Consider the following 21,216-nt stretch of genomic DNA (forward strand, 5'->3'; position numbering starts at 1 on the left):
CTGTTTACTCTTAGCCGACGCAGCAATACAGCACAAAAGTCACAATGCACAAGTCAGAAGCCAAAGCCACAAGTGGATGTTGCAACGTACCCAGTGTGGCCAGCCCGTCTTGGACACCAGACGCTTCTGGACGTCGTCGAGAATGAGGTAACTCGGCAGGAGAGCAGCGTTCCGGTCAAATATGTGCTCCAATACCTGCGGAGGAGCACCACCACAATGGCATTACAGGTGGCCGACGCCTATGGAGTTCAACATTGGCTTTTCAAAGGGATGCAACCCAATGAACCTGAATGAGAGAAGCAGATAGCTGCTAATGGACAGTAACTGTCAGAGGAAAAAAAAAAAGAACTGCATGTGCTAGAACACTTACTCTCCCATAAAAATGGCTGACTTCCCGACAGAATACAGCACAGTGGTCTCAACATCGACTGTCGCAGATGGAATTCAATCATACACTAAAGATACAGAGGTCCCGAAAAAAAGTTGTTGGCACTAACTAACCTTTAAAGGGTCAACGAAGACCACATACAAGTTTGGTTTGTTAAAATGACTGCACAGAAAGCACCACCGATTCCCCTTTCCCCGGAGATTAAAACACAACTTCTGCTCAATTTCTGCGTTACCTGCACCTTATGCAATGCTCTTTTATAAGTTGGAAAGGTAAAACGAAATGGAAAAATATTCCCACTCAAAAAAGTTTATACGTTTTCAACCAGAATTCAATGCTCACTATTCACCTAAGGGCTAATCTAAATGGGCTGGTGCACCATTAGCATAACCCAAATTCCTAATGTATACGGTACAAGCAACAGTGAAGTGGACACCATTTGTCAGCTGTAATGACCCCAAACAACAGCACAGCCAGGTGTGCATGCAAAAGTTTCAAATCATCAGCCACATAAAAATGACAACTAATTGTTACATTAAAGGGGCACTGACACAAAGATTTTGCATCTTGTTTTTTTTTTGTTGCGATAAGTAGCTAGTGACCTACTTATAACCTGTAGAAACCTCATTTGCTTCAGCGTGCGACGGTTGTTTAATTAGAGGCATTTTCAATGCGGCCAGTCGCAGTTTCGGTTTCAGCGAGTGCCGCGAAACGATGGATTTCGTGGATCTTGTGTGAACAAAGCTGACCACGTGACCGTCGGAGGGATATCACAGAGCAGAGCCACCATAGCACTGTCGAATCCGCATCGACGGCAGTTTCTGCGAATGCCCCCACGTACTGATCTCGTGAGGCGCTTAATTAAAAAGCGACCGTGGATGTGACGCAGGCGCTGCGAGTGCAAATGCTACCGCGGCTAAAGAACGATGCGCGACGCTCGAGACGGCGGGTGGCAAGACACGCGCTGGGAGCAGCCGGCCGGTCTGCCTACAGGTCCACCTACAGATGTGTTCGGCTTAGCACTGCGGCGGATATTCGAGTGCCGCTCTCGTAAGCTGTGCAGATGACAATTTTCAATGCAACCCGCCATCGCATCATTAACTCCTTTCTCATGTAAGCCACCATGGTTGGGACTTGGGGACAATTTCGTGCAGCGGTAACAAGCTATCACTCGAGCTACCTGCGCCGGCCTGGGCCACTTCGTGGCCGTGGCCGCCGCCTGCACAGCGACCGTGCGGCTAGCTCAGTGGGCTTTTCGTGCCTCCGGCGCGTTTTCGCATCCAATGGTAATAAACAGTAATAGAAACAGAGTGCCTCGAATCACTGTAGAACTTTGGTCGCGGCCAGCTGCCCGATGAGCTGACGAAATCACGGCGCCTCCGCCGCCAACGATCGGGTCGTTCGTTCTCGAGAGCAGAAGCTCCGCCCTCCGGCCCTCCGATTGGAGCGGCGAGCCGGGCGAGCCGGCGAATAACGCCGGCAGTGCGGAAGCGGCAAACACAAACTCGTGACGTGTTTGGATGTTGTTTATTTACACAATATCCTCGGGATGTCGATTGCGCGTGGTCCTCTGCTGGCTGCTCGGTTGCGTTTCACACACTTTAAAATTGATTTTAAATATGTTCTAGGCTGTATTCGCCGCTTATATTTTGCAGATGATGTATATGTGTTCCCACTAATCTATCTCCGAAGTTATCTCGCCTTCAAAATTTTGTGTCAGTGCCCCTTTAAGATGTGTATTCAGCTGTTTCGTTTAAGGCCTATTGAAATAAGAAACTCAACAGCTATTAAATCAAAAGGAAACAGAATCCCAACTCACGCTGCTGATGGTGTTGAGCTGTCTCATCATGGATATGTTTATTGCCGCAGGAATGGACAGGGCCTTGTCAAAGATGGTCTTCAGAAGGTCACGAACACCCTGAAAGGAGTCCCACAAGTAGTACCGTATTTTCTGGTGTATATCTCGCACTTTTTTTTTTAATTTCCCTCGGTGCGTCTTATCCACCGGTGCGGCAATAAATTTTGTACACAGCGGCCGCGCGTGGACTGCACTCGAAAAGGTGAATATGTGCTGCGTGATGTCAGCACACGCATGGTCTAAATGAATGTTAGCAAGTTGGAGGAAGAAGGCTTTGATGGTTTTGCTTAAACGCCATCTGTAAGTGCGTGCCATCTGTGTGTATCAATAAACCATTTTTGAGAAGTTAGTTTCTGGCTAGACTTTGAACGGTAGATACACGGGTCTAGCACTGCTTACCGGGGGATGCGTTCAGAGGCGGCGGCGCTGCAACCATGTTACTTTCGCCGAACTCTCTAAAGAACTGATCCTCTATGAGTTTACCTGATTAACAAGTGCGTTTTGTACACCGGTGCGTCTTATACACCGGGGCGACTTGTATACGTTTTTTTTTTGTAAAAACTGCCGTTTAGAGGGAAGTGCGACTTATAGACTGGAAAATATGGCATTAAAAGCCCGAAAGGCATGGCAGAACAAAGAGGACACAGGAACACAACACTCACATCATGCAACCAAATGAATTGTCATATCAGTCAAATGATTGGTTAAAAAAAAAGCGTAACCTTAAAGGGGCCCTAAATAGGCTTCCGAAGGTCGCCATTTCAATCGCGCAATCGCTAGAGTACCCCTTCACGACAACGTGTACCAAATATTACACCTCTGCGTAAAGCAGGGGCCGCACAAACACGAAAAAAAGATTTCACTTTCTCTCCTGGCTCACCAACCATACCTTGCCGCCACACTTGCGCGCTCTGATGTAGTTCTTTCCGGCTCTGACGCGCCTCTATGACGCACGAGACACTGCCCAGTGCGGCGCCGCGAACGCGAACCACAGCGACAGCGCTCACCGTGCAACCGGAATCTGGTGGGCGGAGCATGCGCGCCGAGTGCTAAAAAAAAAAGCGCGTGCAGGGCTTGGCGCAGCCAATGACTGCACATACATCAAGGAGGGTGATGGATTGCCCTGTTTCTCTCGGTGGTCTTGCGCCGGGTCGATGACGTCGCGGCTTCCACAGTGCTTCGGAGGAGCTACTAGAGGAGGAGAGCCCCAGGCCTTATGGGTGGCCCCTTTTAATGAGCGATAACTCGGCTAATACTTAACGCATTTAAACAATTTTTGCGGCATGACGTTCCTTGGATAGTACTCCAGTGACTGCGCACGCAAAATCGTAACATTTGGCAGCCTATTTAGGGCCCCTTTAAACCCTCTGAGACTTTATGTGCAGATTTCATAGGTTATTCTGAAAGTGTTTGGAAGCCACCAAGGGCTAGAAACTTTCCACGATTTCAAACAGAACTCGTTTTTGCAAATAGTGCTCTCAATAGCTGTTGCGTGGAGCGGGTAATCGAAGGTGAATTACCAGGCGTCAAAGTAATAACATGTTACGTGCTCGGGCATAACACACCTTGTAGTCAATCCCAGCCACAATCTTCTGGATGAGACACAGAGACTGACACCAGTACTCTTCGGCCAGGTAGTGAAATTTGTCGCTGGCCAACAGAGCATCGCACACAGGCCTGCAAGGATACAGAAAACACATTACCTTACTGCCTTATTTATTTATTTATTATAAGCACCTACATCGCCCATTGGCCATTGTCGTAGGGGGAGGGGGGGGGGGGATTAACAGTAGAAAAGAATTGAAAAACAGCAAATTATAACCATGCATAGCAGCATACAACAGAAATCTAAACAATTACAGCACAGCATGGTAAGGAACCTAGGGAGCACATAATTAAAACAAAAGCAGTAATGCATAATTTAAAATAAACACCAGCAACCAAAGGAAAGTAAATACATGGTGAATATACTAACATGATAAATTTGTGGGTTATCTTATCAACTCAAAATGCTGTTTCAATGGCTGTCAGGAAATCAGAATCTGAGAATACTGGAATTTTTAGCGCGTTCCAGTCGTTAATAGTGTTGGGAAAAAAAAGAGTATTTGAATACATTCCATCAGCAGTTATATTCTCCAATTTTATATACAGTCGAACACGGATATATCGAACTCCAAGGGGATCGCGAAAGAATTCGATATATCGATAATTCGATATATAAAATACGCCTATCTGAAGATTATCTGACAACTCCGCACATCACTGAGAGTTTTCTGAAGTCGGGGAAAACGGTAGTTTACCGTTTTGACCCTCAAAGCACGGAAAATCCGAACCGCAGCATGATGACCACCGCACTTTATTTATCATTGAAATGTCTTTGAGCTTCGCTTGTTTTGTTTTTTTTCTGCGTCGTAAAGTTCGCCAAATTGTCTTCAAGATTACAAACACGCACAAATGCGAAAATCAATGCTGTGTACTATGCCATAACGGAGGCGAATAACGCTGACGTAACCTCGGCTGCAGTAGGCGGTTGGGGACGTTGTCAGGCACTGAGTGCCGTTATCTTCAGTATCCGAACCGAACACCTCCCCCATCTGGAGGCGTGCAACGAAGTAGCTTTGCACCCGACACGCTCCGGAATAGCCGGGGCGGGTTGTGCTGCATTCGCCTTTACGTCAATGTTGATGCGTGCATCGCCATCAAAACTACTGCGAGGAATTCGGAACGCCTTATCAACCAACATCTTTTCAGCAGCCTGCAGCCGACGAATTCCCGCCTTCGTTGCTCCGAAATGGATGCCTTGACAAAGCAAACATACGAAGCCGCATCGGTCCCCCTACACGAGCCACCAAACAGCTCAAACACAGAAAAAGAGTGCCTCCGGTCAATTTCTTTTGCTCCTTTATGTCCTTTCGCCCCAACCACTGTCGGCGTTCTAGCTATCATGGAGCTGCCCCTCGTGCTAGCGTGAATACAGCTGTTGAAGGCCATCGAAGCGACATAATGCCGCGGACGCCGCCTCTGTCTCACCAAGCCAGGCAGCTCCTGCGATGAGTCAACATTATCATCAACTCCACCCCATCAGAGGAAGCAAACTTTCAGGGGCACCTTCGGCGCGGAATTCGATATATCGAATTTGCCCATGATCAGGAGTTCGATATACGCGTACAACAGTCCTATAATTTTGCATGGGATTTTCAAGGGGATGTTTGCACTGTTCGATATAGACAATAATTCGATATATCCGTGTTCGATATATGTGTGTTCAACTGTATATGGTCTCGCCGTTCGGACCTATAACTAGGCATCTTTAAATCGAGTTTTGTTTATCCCAGTCTTACCGTGGTATATTATAAAGAAACTTTTAGGTTGCCGAACTTTCTGGCATGCACAAAGTGGTTTCCATCCCAAAGCCTGCCTAATTTCCAAGCTCCTTATTTTAAAAGCATAACTGTCTGTCACAAACCCCGAAGCCCTTATATGCACCCTCTACAACTTTTTGCTCAGCGCATAAGTGAAGTATTTTTGACCCTCTAAAGTTACACACAAGGCAGTATTCATGCAGTCACAAGATAAGAGGATCTAGAGACACACTCTTTTATAGTTAAGAGTGTCAGTGATTATATGATGATGGTTTGATTTTATTGGCGCAAGGCCGACATGGGCAAAGAGCGCCAAACACAAAGTGATTTGATGAGGAGAGAACAAGAAATAAAATCAGTTAGAAGCTATGAGCATGGCTGGTGTAAAGGGCCAGGGTGAAGAACAAGAGTGGTTAAAAATAAATAAGGTGGCTGGTGTATAGGACCAGGGGTAAAAGCTATGGGTGGTATGAGATGAGTTGTAAAAAGTGAACTTCTGATAGGAACTTAAACGTGCGCTGAACAGAAAACATGGCATCATCTCCTAAGAAGTATGATGGGTGTGGTGGAATATGTCGTGTGTGTAGTTGAGGGAAGTGTTTGCGTCGTGTACTGTCGAGTGCCTTACATTCTATGAGGATGTGGATCACGGATAGGGCCTCTCCGCACCTGCTGCACAGAGGTCTTGGAGATCCAGTGAGCAGGTGCGAGTGCGTTGCGTGAGTGTGCCCTATCCGTAATCTAGCCAAGGCGACTTCAGTGTATCTATTGCGTGTGTCGGTGGTGTATGGTCCCAAGTGTGGTTTTATTACGTGTAACTTGTTGTCTGTCTGTTCGCTCCAATGTGTTTGCCATGTTTTGCGAAGTTGTTGTTTGATGTGTGGTTTCACGTCGGTGTAGGGTAATGTGGTGATGTCTACTGCATTCGAGAGTGTAGCAGCAGCGGCCATTCGATCCGCGGCTTCGTTCCCGGCTATACCACAGTGGCCAGGGACCCAGCAAAGGACGAGTTCAAATTTGTGGACATACACCGACATAATACCTTTGATGATAAGATTTACAACGTGATTTTTTGAAGACTTTGTAGAAGACAATGCCCGCACAACACTGAGGGAGTCTGTATAGATAATGGATCGTGGGATGTGACTTTGAAGGACATGATTAACAACAAGAAGTACACCATAAGCCTCTGCCGTAAAGATACTGGTATTACTGTTAAGAATTCTAGTGACACTAAGGCCGGGCCCATGCGCAGCGCAGGACACAGAGGTGGAAGTCTTAGAGGCATCCGTATAAAATTCAGAATAATGATACTTCTCCTGCAAATACAAGAAGTGCTGCTGAATTGCACATGTGGGAGCTCGGTTTTTATCTACATGTGTGAAAGATGTGTCGCATGACACAGGGCGGAGATGCCATGGTGCTATGAAATCTGCTACGGAACTTTGGATGGTGTCTAAAAAGGAGACAGCAAGCTCTAACGCTTCCTCTCTAACTCTGTAAGAGAAGGGCGCAGAGAACGATGGTCGGTTTAGGAGTAGTGCAGTCATGGAGGTATCATGAAAAACTGATTTAAAAGGATGGTGAGGCATGGATGAAATTTTAAAAGCATAAAGGAGGTCTGTGTATGCTCGCTGACGTTGTAGGTTCCATTTGTTGCACTCTACATACAGACTTTCGACTGGACTAGTCCGAAAGGCACCGCAGGACAAGCGGAGCCCTAGATGAAGCACAGGGTCCAGCATTCTGAGGGATGTTTTAGTGGCTGACCCATAGACAACGCTACCATAGTCCAGTCGTGAACCTATCAAGCTGGTAAAAACACGTAAAAGAAGTTGTTTGTCAGCACCAAAAGAGATGTGCGACAGAACCTTCAGGATATTCATTGTTTTTAAGCATTTATGTTTTAGTTGTTTTATGTGTGGGATGAATGTGAGCTTTTCGTCAAAGATTATACCTAAAAACTTGTGTTCCTTTTTGACAGGAATAGGGACACCGTGGAGTCGAATGTCTGGATCCGGCCGAATGCCACGCCTCTTGGAAAACAGAACACAAGTGCACTTTCCTGGATTAAATTTAAAACCGTTGCTATCTGCCCAGCCGGCTAGCTTGTTCACACCAAGCTGGACTTGGCGCTCGCAGACAGACAGGTTACAAGACTTAAAGGATAATTGAACGTCGTCTACATAAATGGAGGAGGAAATCGATGGTGGTAGCGCCTTACGAAGAGAATTCATTTTTACAATAAAAAGGGTGCAACTTAAAACTCCACCTTGCGGCACGCCGTTTTCCTGCACATGAACCCTAGAAAGTGCAGTTCCAACTCGCACGCGAAACGTTCTTTCAGACAGGTAACTGGCAAGCGTGTTCATCATGTTACCCGACATGCCAAAGGACTTCAAGTCGCTAAGGATGCCGTACCGCCAAGCAGTATCGTACGCCTTTTCAAGATCAAAGAAGACCGTCATGCAGTACTGCTTGTGGAGGAAAGCATCTTTGATATAAGACTCTAACGCAACGAGTTGATCGTTGGTAGATCGCCCCGCCCTGAAGCCCGCCTGGCAGCTCTCGAGAAGACCATTGTACTCTAAGAAGTACACAAGTCTCCTGTTTATCATCTTCTCGAAGAGCTTACACAGGCAGCTTGTCAGGGCAATGGGGCGATAACTGGCAGGAGAGGAAGGGTCCTTCCCTTCCTTTAGGACAGCCACTACTATGGCCTCCTTCCAAGAGCGAGGAATGTGCCCCGAAAGCCATATTTTGTTGTATAGGTGTAGGAGTGTTTCAAGGGTGTCTGAGTGTAAGAATTGTATCATTGTGTAAGTAATCTTATCTGCACCTGGAGCTGAAGGTTTACACGTGGTCAAAGCAGCCTTCAGCTCATAAATTGAAAAAGGAGAGTTGTAAGAAGTGTGCGACTTATTGCTATCACGCAGTGACTTCTTCTCCGCAGATGTTTTGTGTTTCATGAAAGTGTTCGTGTAGTGTGCTGAACTGGACACGTGTTCGAAGTGTTGTGCAAGCGTGTTGGCCTGGTCTTCCAGTGTGTCCCCTGTTGTACTAACCAGGGGCAGGCTGTGTGTCTGTTGTCCTTTTAGTTTTCGTATTCGTGTCCAGACTTTGTGTGTGTCAGTGTATGAGTTGATGGATGTGAGGAAGGTGCGCCAACTCTCCCTTTTCGCCTCACGACGCACACGTTTTCCTAACGCCTTTGCCCGTTTAAAAGAAATGAGGTTATCTGACGTGGGGTACCGGCGAAGGACACCCCACGCCTTGTTCTGGGCCTCTCGCGCCCGCCTACAGTCCTCGTTCCACCAGGGCCTCCTTGGGTTGCGGGACGCACTGGAGGCCTGGGGCATGGTCTTTTCGGCGGCGTCGAGTATGTGCGCCGTGACGAGTTGGGCTGCTTCCTCCACGTGTAGGTGTTTTATGGATGCGTGGTGTAGTTGAGATGTTTGTGTGAATGTACTCCAGTTTGCTTTCGATTCATTAAACCTATTATGGGAAGATGGACTGCTCGGGCCTTTACCTATGTACGTTAGGGAAGTGGGGAAATGGTCACTACCATATGGGTCCGTACCCACATCCCACTCAAGACATGGAAAGAGAACTGCAGAACCAATCGCCAAGTCAAGATGCGAGTATGTATTGTGTCCTAAGTTATGGTATGTAGGCTGTTTTTTGTTGAAAAGGCATGCTCCGGAGGATGTAAGAAACTTCTCTATCAGGCGACCTCGGGCATCCGTTCTGGAGGAGCCCCAAAGAGAGTTGTCCGCATTAAGGTCGCCTGTTAGTATGTATGGTTCGGGCAGCTGGTCAACCAGCGCCTCGAAATCAGAGCTCAGAAGTGCAAAATCAGGACGAATGTAAATGGAGCATACCGTTATTAACCTATTAAATATTATCGTACGGATTGCTACAGCCTCAAGGACAGTGTTCAGAGTGACAGGGTGGCAGGCTAAGGATTTCCGGGCGACAATTGCCACACCTCCTGAAGAGTGTGTGCAGCCAACCCTGTCCTTTCTGAAAACCATGTACCTATTTAAGAAATTTGTTTGTTTAGAATTGAGGTGGGTTTCCTGGAGACACATGACACTTGGCTGACTGGCATGCAGAATTTCATACACATCGTCAAGATTTTTAAGGAGGCCTCTGCAGTTCCATTGGATGATGTTTTCTGTTCCCATTATTTAAGTTTAAGAATAACTGGAGTGTGTGTGTGTGTTTGTTCATGTGTCGTCTTTCGGGGCTGTTATTCTAGGATTTTTAGGCTTTTCTGTCTGCTTGGACATCGGAGGCCGCTCCTTGCGCTGCGTAGCAGGCAGGAACGGCGTGACATCCATCTCCTCGTCGGATGCCAGAAGGGTGCCCGGCGGACCAGGCCCCCCGGACTTGGCCCCCTTTCGCGAGCCCTTTGTTTGAGCTGCCACCGCCGAGGGCGTCCGGGGCACCAGAGGTGGCACGGGAGGGGCGGTGGCGGCGGGAGCCGATGCGGGGCCCCCGGTGTCCATCCGGTCGGCAACCTCCAACGCACTGGAGGACGGGGAGGCAGAGGCGGGAGCCGCACCGGTTCCCACAGAAGAGGTTGTCACCACAACCGCTGCTGCCTCAGCAAGCGGCGTGGCAACGGATTGGGCTGCCTGAGGCACCCCAGGGGGGGGCGGAGGAGGGACCAGGTCAGACTCTCTGAACTGGGTCCCTGTGGACACCAGACGCCGCTCCGCCCCCCGGCGAGCCGCGTCGGCGTACCTCCCCAGGGGGAAAGAGGCAAACCTCTTTCGCGCCTCTGGGAAGGTGATGTTCTCAGTTACCTTCACATTAATGATCGCCTTCTCCTGCTTAAACTTCTCGCATGTTCGAGAGTAGGCGGCATGGGGTCCCTGGCAGTTGGCGCAGGTGAGGGTTGACGATGGACAATTATCGGAAGGATGATCATGCTGAGCGCACTTTGCGCAGGTCAGACGACCACGGCAGGAGTTGGTTCCGTGCCCGAACCGCTGGCACTTAAAGCAGCGGCGCGGGTTTGGAATGTAAGGACGAATGGAGCATCGGATGAACCCTGCGTTGATATGGTCAGGAAGTGAGGAGCAGTTGAAGGTCAGGATAATGTGTTTCGTGGGGATTACCTTATCATCTCTACGCATCGTGATGCGGCGCACGGCTGTGACACCCTGATCCTTGAGACCTTCAAGAATGTCGGCATCTGTCTCATTAAGAAGATCTGCCTCAGAGATCACACCCTGCGAGCTATTCAGGCTGCGGTGGGGTGTGACCCTGATGTCCAGATCGACCATTTTCTTCTGACCAAGAAGTGTGGTTGCCTGCTGTTGGTTTTTTACTTCAACAAGGACTTCACCTGTGCGTTGTTTTTTGGCATTGTAGGTTTTCCCAATTATTCCATCAAGGTATTTTGTAATTAAAAATACTGATTGTGAAGCAAGAGGGCGAGCTGAATCAAGAGATTCGACAACAAGGAAACGAGAGTATTTGTCTGGCTTTGGGAAGCTCATACTTGAAAGTGGAGGGAAAGATACTTCGGTGCGGCCCCTTTTCAGGGACCGATCACGTTTGGAGGGGGGTTTTGAATTTTCCATACAGCATAGAAAAAAGCAGGGGACGGGGGTACTTTCTTCTCAAACCTTACCCTGATAGCCTGAGAGGTCCCGGAGCTCCCTGCCTGGTAAACAGACAGGGAGCCCATCCGCCGGAGCTTGACCTGGGCTCCGACGGCCACCGTTTGAGGCTTCTACCCTTCACCTTTAAACACATCACCACGGTAGGTTACAGTTTATGTTGGGGGCTCGGGGTCCGCGGTGTCGCCAACACCGTCACCATGAATACTCAAGGTGCCCCGTGCGGGGTGTCAGTGATTATAAAGCAGCAGCACAAGCCCACACTCCATTCTACCAACTCTGCACACTGCTGGCAAGGCTATGGTTGACATCAGCCAATGAGGGGCGAGAGAAGGCACAGCTTAAGCCAATCAGAGGAGTGGGCAGACAACACTGTGTTCCTCCGCGCCCCTGCATCGGCAAGAAGAAAGCTTATGCTTTACCTCAGACTACTTTATTCCGAGCAGTGCCAACATCTCGGCACACCTCGCAGCTTCAAAAACGCTGCACAGAGCTAGTGAAACCGAGAATCATATGGTAGCTGCTACTGACATTCAAATGATGTCTAAAAGACGTCTATAAGATGTCTAAAAGACTTCTAAAAGCAACGCCTCGCTGTCTGTGACTCACTTGGGCTGAATGACACCGGCGGTGACCGCATGGTGCAGAAGGGACAGCAACGTCTGCATCTGACGGTGGTTGCTCAGGTTCGAGACCACCGAGATGTACTGCTTCAACGCAACGTCCAGAGATTCCTGCAGAGTGTAGCGAGCACAAGCACAGCCGTGAGGCTGTTCATAGTTTTCCATGCGCATAAATTTAATCAACGCTAACCACAAGGGGCATTTTGAATTAAATGCGGGGAAGCTTCATAAGGATCAGAAAGAGTTATTTTTTTTCTGGACACTTCTGCCAGCCCACTCGGGCTACCCTGAAAGCGAAGACAAGTTGGAATGTGAAGACGCTTCCTCATGAGTTTGTCAAAACGAAACATCATACTGCTACACATCACTGACACTCCCCGAAAGGATGCAGTAACAAATATTGTCTCGTGAGAAAGTTTTGCGGGAACCGGAAGGCATGCCATTTTTGGGACACTTCTTTGTCGATGCAACTGAATTTGTGAACCTGCTCAGAGTACCCTCCCTACCGTGTGAAAGCGAAAATGAGCTTGGAATGTGAAGATGAGGTATTTTGAGGTTGTTGGAATGAGGCGTCCCACTTAAAGGATGAAGTTGCAAATAATCTCTTTCTTGTGAAAATTCATTCGTGCGGTACAAATCCTCATTTTGATAGTACAGCCCCGGGTCCCACAAGATGGGTCACGACACTAACCTGTGGAATACCAGAGAACAGGGTCTTAATGTCCTCCTGGTACGTCCGCTCCTTATACTCCTGCATTTCTTGCGAGTGTATGATGAAGCAGTTGAACACCTCTTCCAGCGTGTCATTTTGCTGCGGCAAAAGGAAGAGATCATTGAAGCTTTCGTTGCTGCGACAGGTGTTGTACCATATTTAATTAAAAAAAAAAAAAACAATTCTATAACTATATGCCATGTTTCATACATTTTTGTACTGTGTTTCATACCAGGGACACCCACTGTCACGAAGTCTTGAGCACTAACTAGTTATCAGTTATGTGTTACTGGTAACTAGTTACATTTAAGTTGGAGGAACTTGAAACTGCAACACTTACTTTTTTACACAGCAACTGTAACAGGACATACTGTTAGTCACTTCCCTTTTTTAAAAAAAAAATTATCCAACAGCAACACTCGTTACAGGCCGATACAGTTTGCTCTCTCCACTTTTTTGGATTTTATCTCTTATATCCTCCCCACCTTTTACCTTTCCACAATGCAGCTCCCCTCGCAGTTTAGGAGAGGCAGTCGCGCTAAGAGGATGATCTTCTCTACAGAAAACTGAGAAACTGAGGTTGGGGGCCAGTCATTTAGGTGATTCCTTAAATCTAATTTTTCGGCTCAATTCAAGCGGAAACAATAAAAAAAAATCCAATTAGACCTCCTAAAAGGGGGAAGCTCTCGGATGCGAACTTTAAGAAACAACTCATCCTACATTATGAGTTTTGCAGACGAATTCCCCAACATCAAAGGTGCACCAACAACAACAACAACAAAAAAATTGATGCAACAAAAAGAGGCATGCACGACTGCTGGTGTGGGGTTTGAGTGTGTCCCTGTTTTACCCGGGTTTACAATGTCTAGGGTTTTACCACGTACAGTTTCGATTACTCGCATGCCTTCGTATGTTTCTATTAAGTATCATTTGGTTTGCGATAGTAACGGAGAACTAACAATGTTACTTTTTCACACTAACTGTAACAGAGTTACTTTTTTGGCTTAGGTAACTGTAACACTTACATTTTACTGGTAACGTGCCCATGACTGCTGTAATGATTTTTGCACAAATCACAGGCAGAGCAGTCTGTCTCGACTTTTGCCCAACAGACCAAAACGCTACCACTCTTTTACTAGCTAGGGCTACTGTAAATTATCTAATTACTACTTCTTGCTTTGGCTGTGGTTGTAGCCAGATGCAGCCGTAAATAATTACATGCACTCATCTGTAATTATCAATGGAGACTGACACAATAAGGATAGTAGCTATTCTCACGGCAGCCGCGAGAATTGCCGTCACAAATTTCTTTTGGCCGTCACCTGATTGGCTACACACACCACCCGAGCCTTCCTTGGGAAAAATATTTGAAGAAAACTCGCTTTTATCGCTGCCTCTGCGGTGCTGCAATATAGTACAGTAGCAGACTGTTTTCTCAGACTCCGAAAATTTGGACTTGCTGGATATTTCGGACTTTCCCAAGGAACCACCAGCTATCCCACAGGAGTAATGACTCGCGTATTTTTCAGAGTGCTCTTTTATTCGGACTATTTTTCGCTCCCACCCAGGTCCGGAAAATTGCTCGATTACTGTACCTGCTTTGAAATGGAAAGACTCAAATTTGAAACCGGCATACAGGAATCGTTCCTTTACTTTTTTTTTTTTAGTTTTAAAATTGTGACAAGTTTACGCTAATCAGGATCCTGTTTGCGAATTGTTTGCATTACGGTTACCCCCACAATTATCCCGTGATCAACGTACAGGACCTCTGGGCTGGATATAACATAGGTTGTGTTCGGTGTAGTCGCACTGGGTCATTTAGGGTCTGTTCGATTTGGCTGCACTGGCAGCACACTGCAGTTCATGGGGCGCAGCACCATCGCCCTCGTTTTGTCAAGGTGCAAGTACAGTGCAGGCCCACCTCAGCACTAGTTCTGAGTCACCGTGCACTCGCTGAAAAGAAGGTGCCGGAAAAGTGTACCACGCGCGTCTTTATCGACAACGTGGAGGAAGACGTGTACCTCCTTCACAACCCGGATGGGTCGCCCATGTAAGACGGCAGTGGCTGCTACCTTTACGAGACATCGGGTACGTGTTGTTGCATGCCGGTGATAAACACACGTAGCGGTCCGGAGTGGTTTTATTCGTGGTTGCAGCCCTGTCGGCCTCGTCACGTTGCTTTGGGTCGCAGTTTGCGGTTTTTCCCAGGGCTGTGCCAACCTTATACATGCTGCTGTTGTGTATTTTTGCAGACGGGCAGCACGTCACGCTGTGGCTCACGGCAGTGGACAATGAGAATTTGAAGCCGCAAATTCTTCAGCCAGAGCGGCCACACTGGCTGAAGGCGAGGCAGGACTGTTGAGTACCCGGAGGACCAAGTTCTTCATTACACAGTACACCGCGCTCAAGGACTTGGTGGGCAAAAGCAGAACCCCCTCCGGTATGCTATCCTTTGTGTGCAAGATTACATTAAAGTGACCATATTCCACGGACCCCAGGGGGCTGAAGGAAGAATGTGGCACCTAGCTTGAAGGGACATTAAGGCTTAATGCAATTTCGTTTTAACTGAAACATCATTCGTGTCGTAGTTCTTTCGGCCTTTGTTCGATGAGCAATGCTGCGTTATTTGCTGAATAAGCAAACAAGTACTGAAGCACGTCCACGCACCGTTCTTCGTCAAATACAAAAGGGTGTACTGAATGGTTTGTTGGTACGCTGTAACTTCAAAAAAAAAAAACAGCTCAGACATCAAACTAAGCAAGAAACACGCAACAGTTTCTCACTCAGTCCCGTCACGGGCGCTCCTTTGCTGAAGTTCCTCAGACGGTTTCTTTTGACCCTTTCATTCCTCCAGCTTTCCATTAGTGACACTGGGCTTGATACCCGTTTTCCAGATTTCCTGCCGAAAGCAGGACAAAACACCGTCTCACAAGCAGGCCGCGGACAGCAGGACCACAGCCGCAAAACCGGGATGTGTCCCGACTAAATTGGGACGTCTGGTCACTTTAGATTACACGCAGGATGCCACAATTGCCCTCGTTCTGCGTGAACACAGTAGCTGCAAATGAACTGTACAGGGGCGCGCTGCCATTGTCGTTCGGATTTCTATTTCCGAGCAATTTAAAATTCCTCGCAGAATCCTAAAGTTCGCATATCTTTTCCTCCTACTTCGAGTGCTGCAAATATGTGGCAGTCTAAATTCAGATATTCTGATAGAACAGCACCTAATAGCAGCGCATTTTTAGTAAGAATGTTCCAAATAAAACATCGTGCACCCCCGGCGTGCAACTGCTGTCGGTCAAGTGCTACTTTACTTTATGTATATCCGCTTCAAATGTTCTTAACTTTTGTGTTTCGGTCAATAAAACGGCTCTGGCGGAAAATAACTGAGCTGATTTAACACCGAGTTCTTGGGCAATATGAGGGCCACCCAAGTCGAAAATGAGTGGAAATCCTTGGACCGGTCATACAAGAAGGCCAAAAGAAATAACTTTTCTACTGGCCATCCCCCCCCCCCCCAAGATGGGAACACGAGGGGTAAGTCGGAATTATTTATTGCACTATTCAACAGTTTTGGCCTCCCTCATAACCTGAGTCACCTCAGGACCCCATTAACCTGTTCATTGGTTTAACCACTGAAACGTGCACACGGGGAGCTTGCTTCGATATTAGAAAAGGAGCACATCATGAACTCAGGGGTCCTTTTGGAGCCTGGGAAGGCGATTCTACCAAGAGGGAACCCAGGGTGAGTGGAAATTGCATAGTGCAAGCAAAGTGCTGCAAGTGGCATGACATTCACATTCATCCACATGAACTTTCAACAGGGCCAGGGCCAGAGGACCTCCTGAGGGTGTACCAGTGGGGAACAAGAGGGGCCCGTACCCAAGAGAGTGCGGCACAGCAGGTCGCGGCTTGGTCCCCTTTTGGAGAAGCTCCAAAAGATGGGGGCGGCCAAAGCAAAGCAAAAGGAGGCCAGGCGAAAGGTCTTCCAAGCCAGGCAAAAGTGGGAAGAAGCGAGAGCGACGCGCCATGAGGGGCGCATGCAGAGGTTTGACCGCCTCATAGATGCGCTTGCGAAAAAAGAAACTTCAAACGCACAATAAAGTCGTCGTGTCAGCACTGCACACTTTTCAATTCCATGCAAATGTTCTCCACGTACTATCGGCGTCAAATGAAATGTGAACACGAAAATATGAACCAGAACGTGCAAAATTGAAAAATACTGTTCGTAGAGTTCATATAATGGCATGCTACTGGTATGTTTGGAAATCCACTTTTCCCAACTTTATTTTTGTAACCAAGTCACGCGTCATTTTGGCTTGCATGGAAAGCGCGCTGTTTGTGTGCTCAGGTTCATATTTTCGTGTTCGCGTTTCATTTGACGCCGATGGTACATGGTTTGCGCATGATGTGAGCACCACCGTTTCCCATAGAGTTCCCAGCTTTTCACAGTGGACGCAGCTCAACAACATAGCAGTTTCAGTGATGTAGGATATGCGCGTCGACTTGGCGTTGGCAGAGCAGGGGTGTCCACTACTAACTGCTCTTTAGCAATGAAATCTCGCAGAGACTGGCTATAGCCTGGGTAACTGCAATCGAAGTCCTCATCGCAGTCATCGTTGCCCACGTCCCCTTGGCGCACTGATGTCAGCTCCTGCAAGAAGTCTCGCTCATTGCTGCTCAAGTTATGTAGACCACATGCAGCCATTACAATGTAGCAGGACTGCTCAACAGTTTCGGCGCCTACAAAGTACAGCCTCCTGAAACGCTGTTTCAGGAGCCCAAAGGCGTTTTCAATCACCCCTCTTTGCTGGCTACATCGTCTATTACAGTTCTTTTCCACGCGGGAAATGCACGCTTGTTGTCCTCGAATGGGGTCATCAGCCATGGCATCAAGGGGCATGCAATGTCGCCAAGAATGCCAAGAATGTAGTTCTCCTTGATCAAGGGCTGTACATTCAAAGAACGAGCTCTCAGGACGCGGGCGTTGTGTGCCGAGCTTGGGAACCCGATGAACACGTTTTGGAATTTGTTCTTGTCATCGCAGATGACTAGTAAAATGATGGATGGCCACTTCTTGCGGTTGAAGTAGGACTGGGCCAATTCTCTCAGCGTTGGTATTTCAATGTGTGACCCGTCAATGCACCAAATGGCATTCTAGGGTCCTTGCCACTGCTCTTGGCGAGAAACCCGGCCTTGATGCGAGTCACTTCCTCCACGCTATTTGGGCAGCTGATGACTTCAACACTAAGAACGTGGAGGAAGCGAATGACCCATGTGACACGAATACACCGAAAACTCGGTCACGTCAAACTTGTCTCCTATCGCATACATCGACACTTGCGAGCCGATGTAAACAAGCACAATGAGGCGTGTCTTCTGAGCTGGTAACTGTTGACAGCCTAGCACAGTGCTCAGAGAGTAGGCCGAAATGCTGAATCTAGAGCTAAGGCAATAAAATGTTAATCCTTCGACAGCCTGAAAATCCTCTTGAAGTCGTGCTCGTGGTATCTGCTCACAACACGCTCGTAGCCAGGCACATGATTGGACTCTTCGCATACCAACGCGCAGGCTACCAAAATGCACACGTCGTCAAACTCGTTGTCGGAGTCACTGTACTCCGCGTCGTCATCGTCACTGTCACTTGAACCAGCCGACAGCACTGCGGCACTTTTCGGAACTAGTGCAGCCAGTGCAAGCCAAATTGAAGAGACCTTTAGGTTCGTTGCAGTTGGGCTGGATTAGAGTAGGCTTTGTTACACTGGGTTGCATTAGTTTGGGATAAAGGTTACATTGGGTTCGGTGTGGTGAGGTTACGTTGGGGTAAATCTCGCCCACACATTTGTCACGAATAATAAGGTGGTCGAGGTACGGGACTATCAATTGGTTTCCTATGAGAAATAGAGGTAGATTCACGTCTGTTTAGTCTACTTTAGGCGATGTCATTCAGCTAAGTTTAGATCTGCCAGGCTTTCATGGAAGTTGCCGTGATAAAACTCCGAAGGTAATTCTCACGGCTACCGTGACAATAGACACAACCGTAACAAATAGCGCTGGCTGATCAGTGAGTGGTATACCCGTTTGAGTAATGCTCAAGACAGACTGCTCTCACCGCAAGATGTGAAGGGGGAGTGAAACTGGGTTGCCGGAGTAGGGAGGAATTCGGCACCGCTTACGGCACTCCAGCCTAGGCTTTTATAAAACACGTCGCAAGCTGCCAAAAATAAAGTCTGATTGACTCCGGCGATCTACAGACAACTTTGCATATTACGCGAACCCGACAGACGTAGTATGCTGACGGATTAGACGTTCCGTAGGCATTTTACGGTTCAAAATGCGGGCCCTCCTCGCATAATTTGAAGCAGCTGACACAGGTAGCAAAGTCAGAGAACTTACCAAAACGTTGTCAATGTAGCTGGACACCTGCACCTCCACCGCAGCCATGGCTAATAATGGTAGACGACAAAGCCTTCCTTCTTTTCTAAAAGCACTACGGCGCACGTATCTCTACATTTTTAGAGGACCGGCCTCTAGTCAAACTGCAACTTTTGTTCTGTTCACTCCATCCTCACAATGCACCAAAACAAAAGTTTTTCTGGACAGCGCGAAGAACGTGAAACCGGCAGCAAAACACGCACGCGCGGCGAGCGTCTTTTAACTGCTGGTGATGATAGCAGCAGAGAGAGAAGAAATGATCAATTACCTCCATAATAACATTATTAAAAACAATATAAAAAAGTTTCTACTGCAATTTTTAACAAAACTAAAATAAAAATAGTTTTTCTTGTTAGTTTTGAATATGTCAATCGATGTCAATGACTAACCACCAACGTTTTTAGATTAGGTCAGTTGGCAAAGAGCGCGGCCTTCCAAGCACGGCGGCGCGGGCCGCTGCTGTCGCCGACCAGGCGGTGGCGCTGCGGTAGCGTTGAGATCGGTCTCGGCGCGTCGTCTGCTTCTCCTGGCTTGAAAAGGCGCCGGTGAACGCCCACCACACACCGTTAATGTACCTTTGAAATGCACAATCCAACTTCGCTCTAATCTTCCGCTTTAGTGACAAGAGCTCTACATTTTTACTGCCATTTTGAGGAGACACAAGCTCTGTTTCGGATGGGAAAAAGGCAAGGCAAACGCTGCGCAGTGCGCTTGCTTTCAGGCGCATCCCGTTCCAACGGACCCCAGTACGGGATCCCTTATACCTCAATAATATTTAAAGCATACCCGAACACGTCTTACGCGGTTGAAACTGCGGAAAAGCCTACAATAGTCAACCACCCGCTTGGAATCAAGAAAGGATGCCTTGTCATTTTTATTTATGATGCGGAAGCAAATGCAGTAAGTACATTTTCACAGAAGTATATTTTCAATTCTAACAAAATTAGTGAACCGATCGGAAACCAAGCGCTGCAACAGTAGTTGGCTTTATTAATAAGGAACAAAATAAACCAATTTAATATTAAACCAATGTTTTTCGACGTTTTTATTTCTTTGGGGTGTCTAATGTGCTTTCTTGACAGAAATAAAGTATTCCTTGGATGAGAATATTTGTCGTGCTATTTTTTTGTTGGTTTGCAAATATGATTAACTGTCCATTACGGTCACAGAAACTTTAATTTGTCTTCTCGTAGTCCGGATATGCCCAATATTTTACGCGTTTCGCCTGACAATTTTTTCCATTGTGCCATCGTTTGTGCTGTCTTCCTAACTTTTTCAACGTAGATTTTTCTGCTCGTTTCTTTTTGCAGTCAATAGATAGGCAACACAACTCAGTTTTGACTAGTCAGACTGCTTAGGAGGTTTAATGTGCCGGCGCTACACAGGCAATTGAGGCGCGCCCCATAGTGGAGGGCTCCAGATTATTTTGACCACCTAGGAATCTTTAACGTGCGCCGATATCTCGAACACACGGGCGTTTTCGCTTTCCGCATCTATCAGAAAAGAGGCCGCCGCGGTCGGAAATCGAACCCGCGTCCTTGCGCCCAGCAGCACTAAACCTTAACTACCGCGCCGGGTAGGGTAAAAGTTTTGATCTGACAGCACCGTGCATCTGTTGTGCCACACACTGCCCTTTTCACGGCTGTTGTTGCTGATGAAATGCCTGGCGACAGGTATACCATTTGCTCCAACTGCTAATATTTAAGGCAACAATGTAGCGGAGAAACGTTGCTATATTCTTACTGGTTTGTCAGCTGAGGGTAAATATTCCGATTTTTATCGCTGTAGCTGCACGGCGGGAGAAGCACGTGTACAACTCTTGAACTAACTTCAACCAACAAGTTTTGCCTGACTATTTCAGCCTTCTGTCAATGCCCCCCGACTCTTCGAGCTGGCTGGGCGAAGTATTCACATTCGACGATTCAAACGATGAACATATGCTGAATCCCTGCACAACAGCGAGGCACAAAACAGTTCCTGCTGAGTTCGGCGGTTTTTACACCGCCCATCACTTTCGCCAGTTAAATGCCCATCATTTCGGCAGGACGCTACATGTGTGGGAACCACTGTACTCCCTTTGGGTGGTTTTCTGCATGACTTTGGCGTCTTTTGTTTGGACAGATGCTCAAGTATGTTAGGGATAATACGGGACACCGCGCTCTCCCTCAGGGTCCACCTGCCTCGCGGTATCCTTAGTTTTATCGT

General features: G+C 47.6%; 1 protein-coding gene across 1 annotated transcript in view; it reads right to left on the reverse strand.

Moving 5' to 3' along the window:
- Positions 1-19,242, reverse strand: part of Med23 (mediator complex subunit 23) — a 67,705-nt gene extending 48,463 nt beyond the window's left edge. The window contains exons 1-6 of the mRNA XM_077690432.1: positions 18,973-19,242; positions 12,556-12,675; positions 11,851-11,975; positions 3,812-3,923; positions 2,208-2,306; positions 91-195 (exon numbers count right to left, since the gene is read on the reverse strand). Coding sequence (XP_077546558.1) covers positions 91-195; positions 2,208-2,306; positions 3,812-3,923; positions 11,851-11,975; positions 12,556-12,675; positions 18,973-19,020 — 609 coding nt within the window. The 5' untranslated portion in view covers positions 19,021-19,242. The remainder of the gene's footprint in view (positions 1-90; positions 196-2,207; positions 2,307-3,811; positions 3,924-11,850; positions 11,976-12,555; positions 12,676-18,972) is intronic.
- Between the last annotated feature and the right edge of the window lie 1,974 nt (positions 19,243-21,216).

The sequence above is a fragment of the Haemaphysalis longicornis genome, unplaced genomic scaffold, assembly GCF_048455015.1.
Source record: "Haemaphysalis longicornis isolate Haplotype H1 unplaced genomic scaffold, Haemaphysalis longicornis Haplotype H1 scaffold_10, whole genome shotgun sequence".
In the NCBI taxonomy this organism is placed as follows: domain Eukaryota; kingdom Metazoa; phylum Arthropoda; class Arachnida; order Ixodida; family Ixodidae; genus Haemaphysalis; species Haemaphysalis longicornis.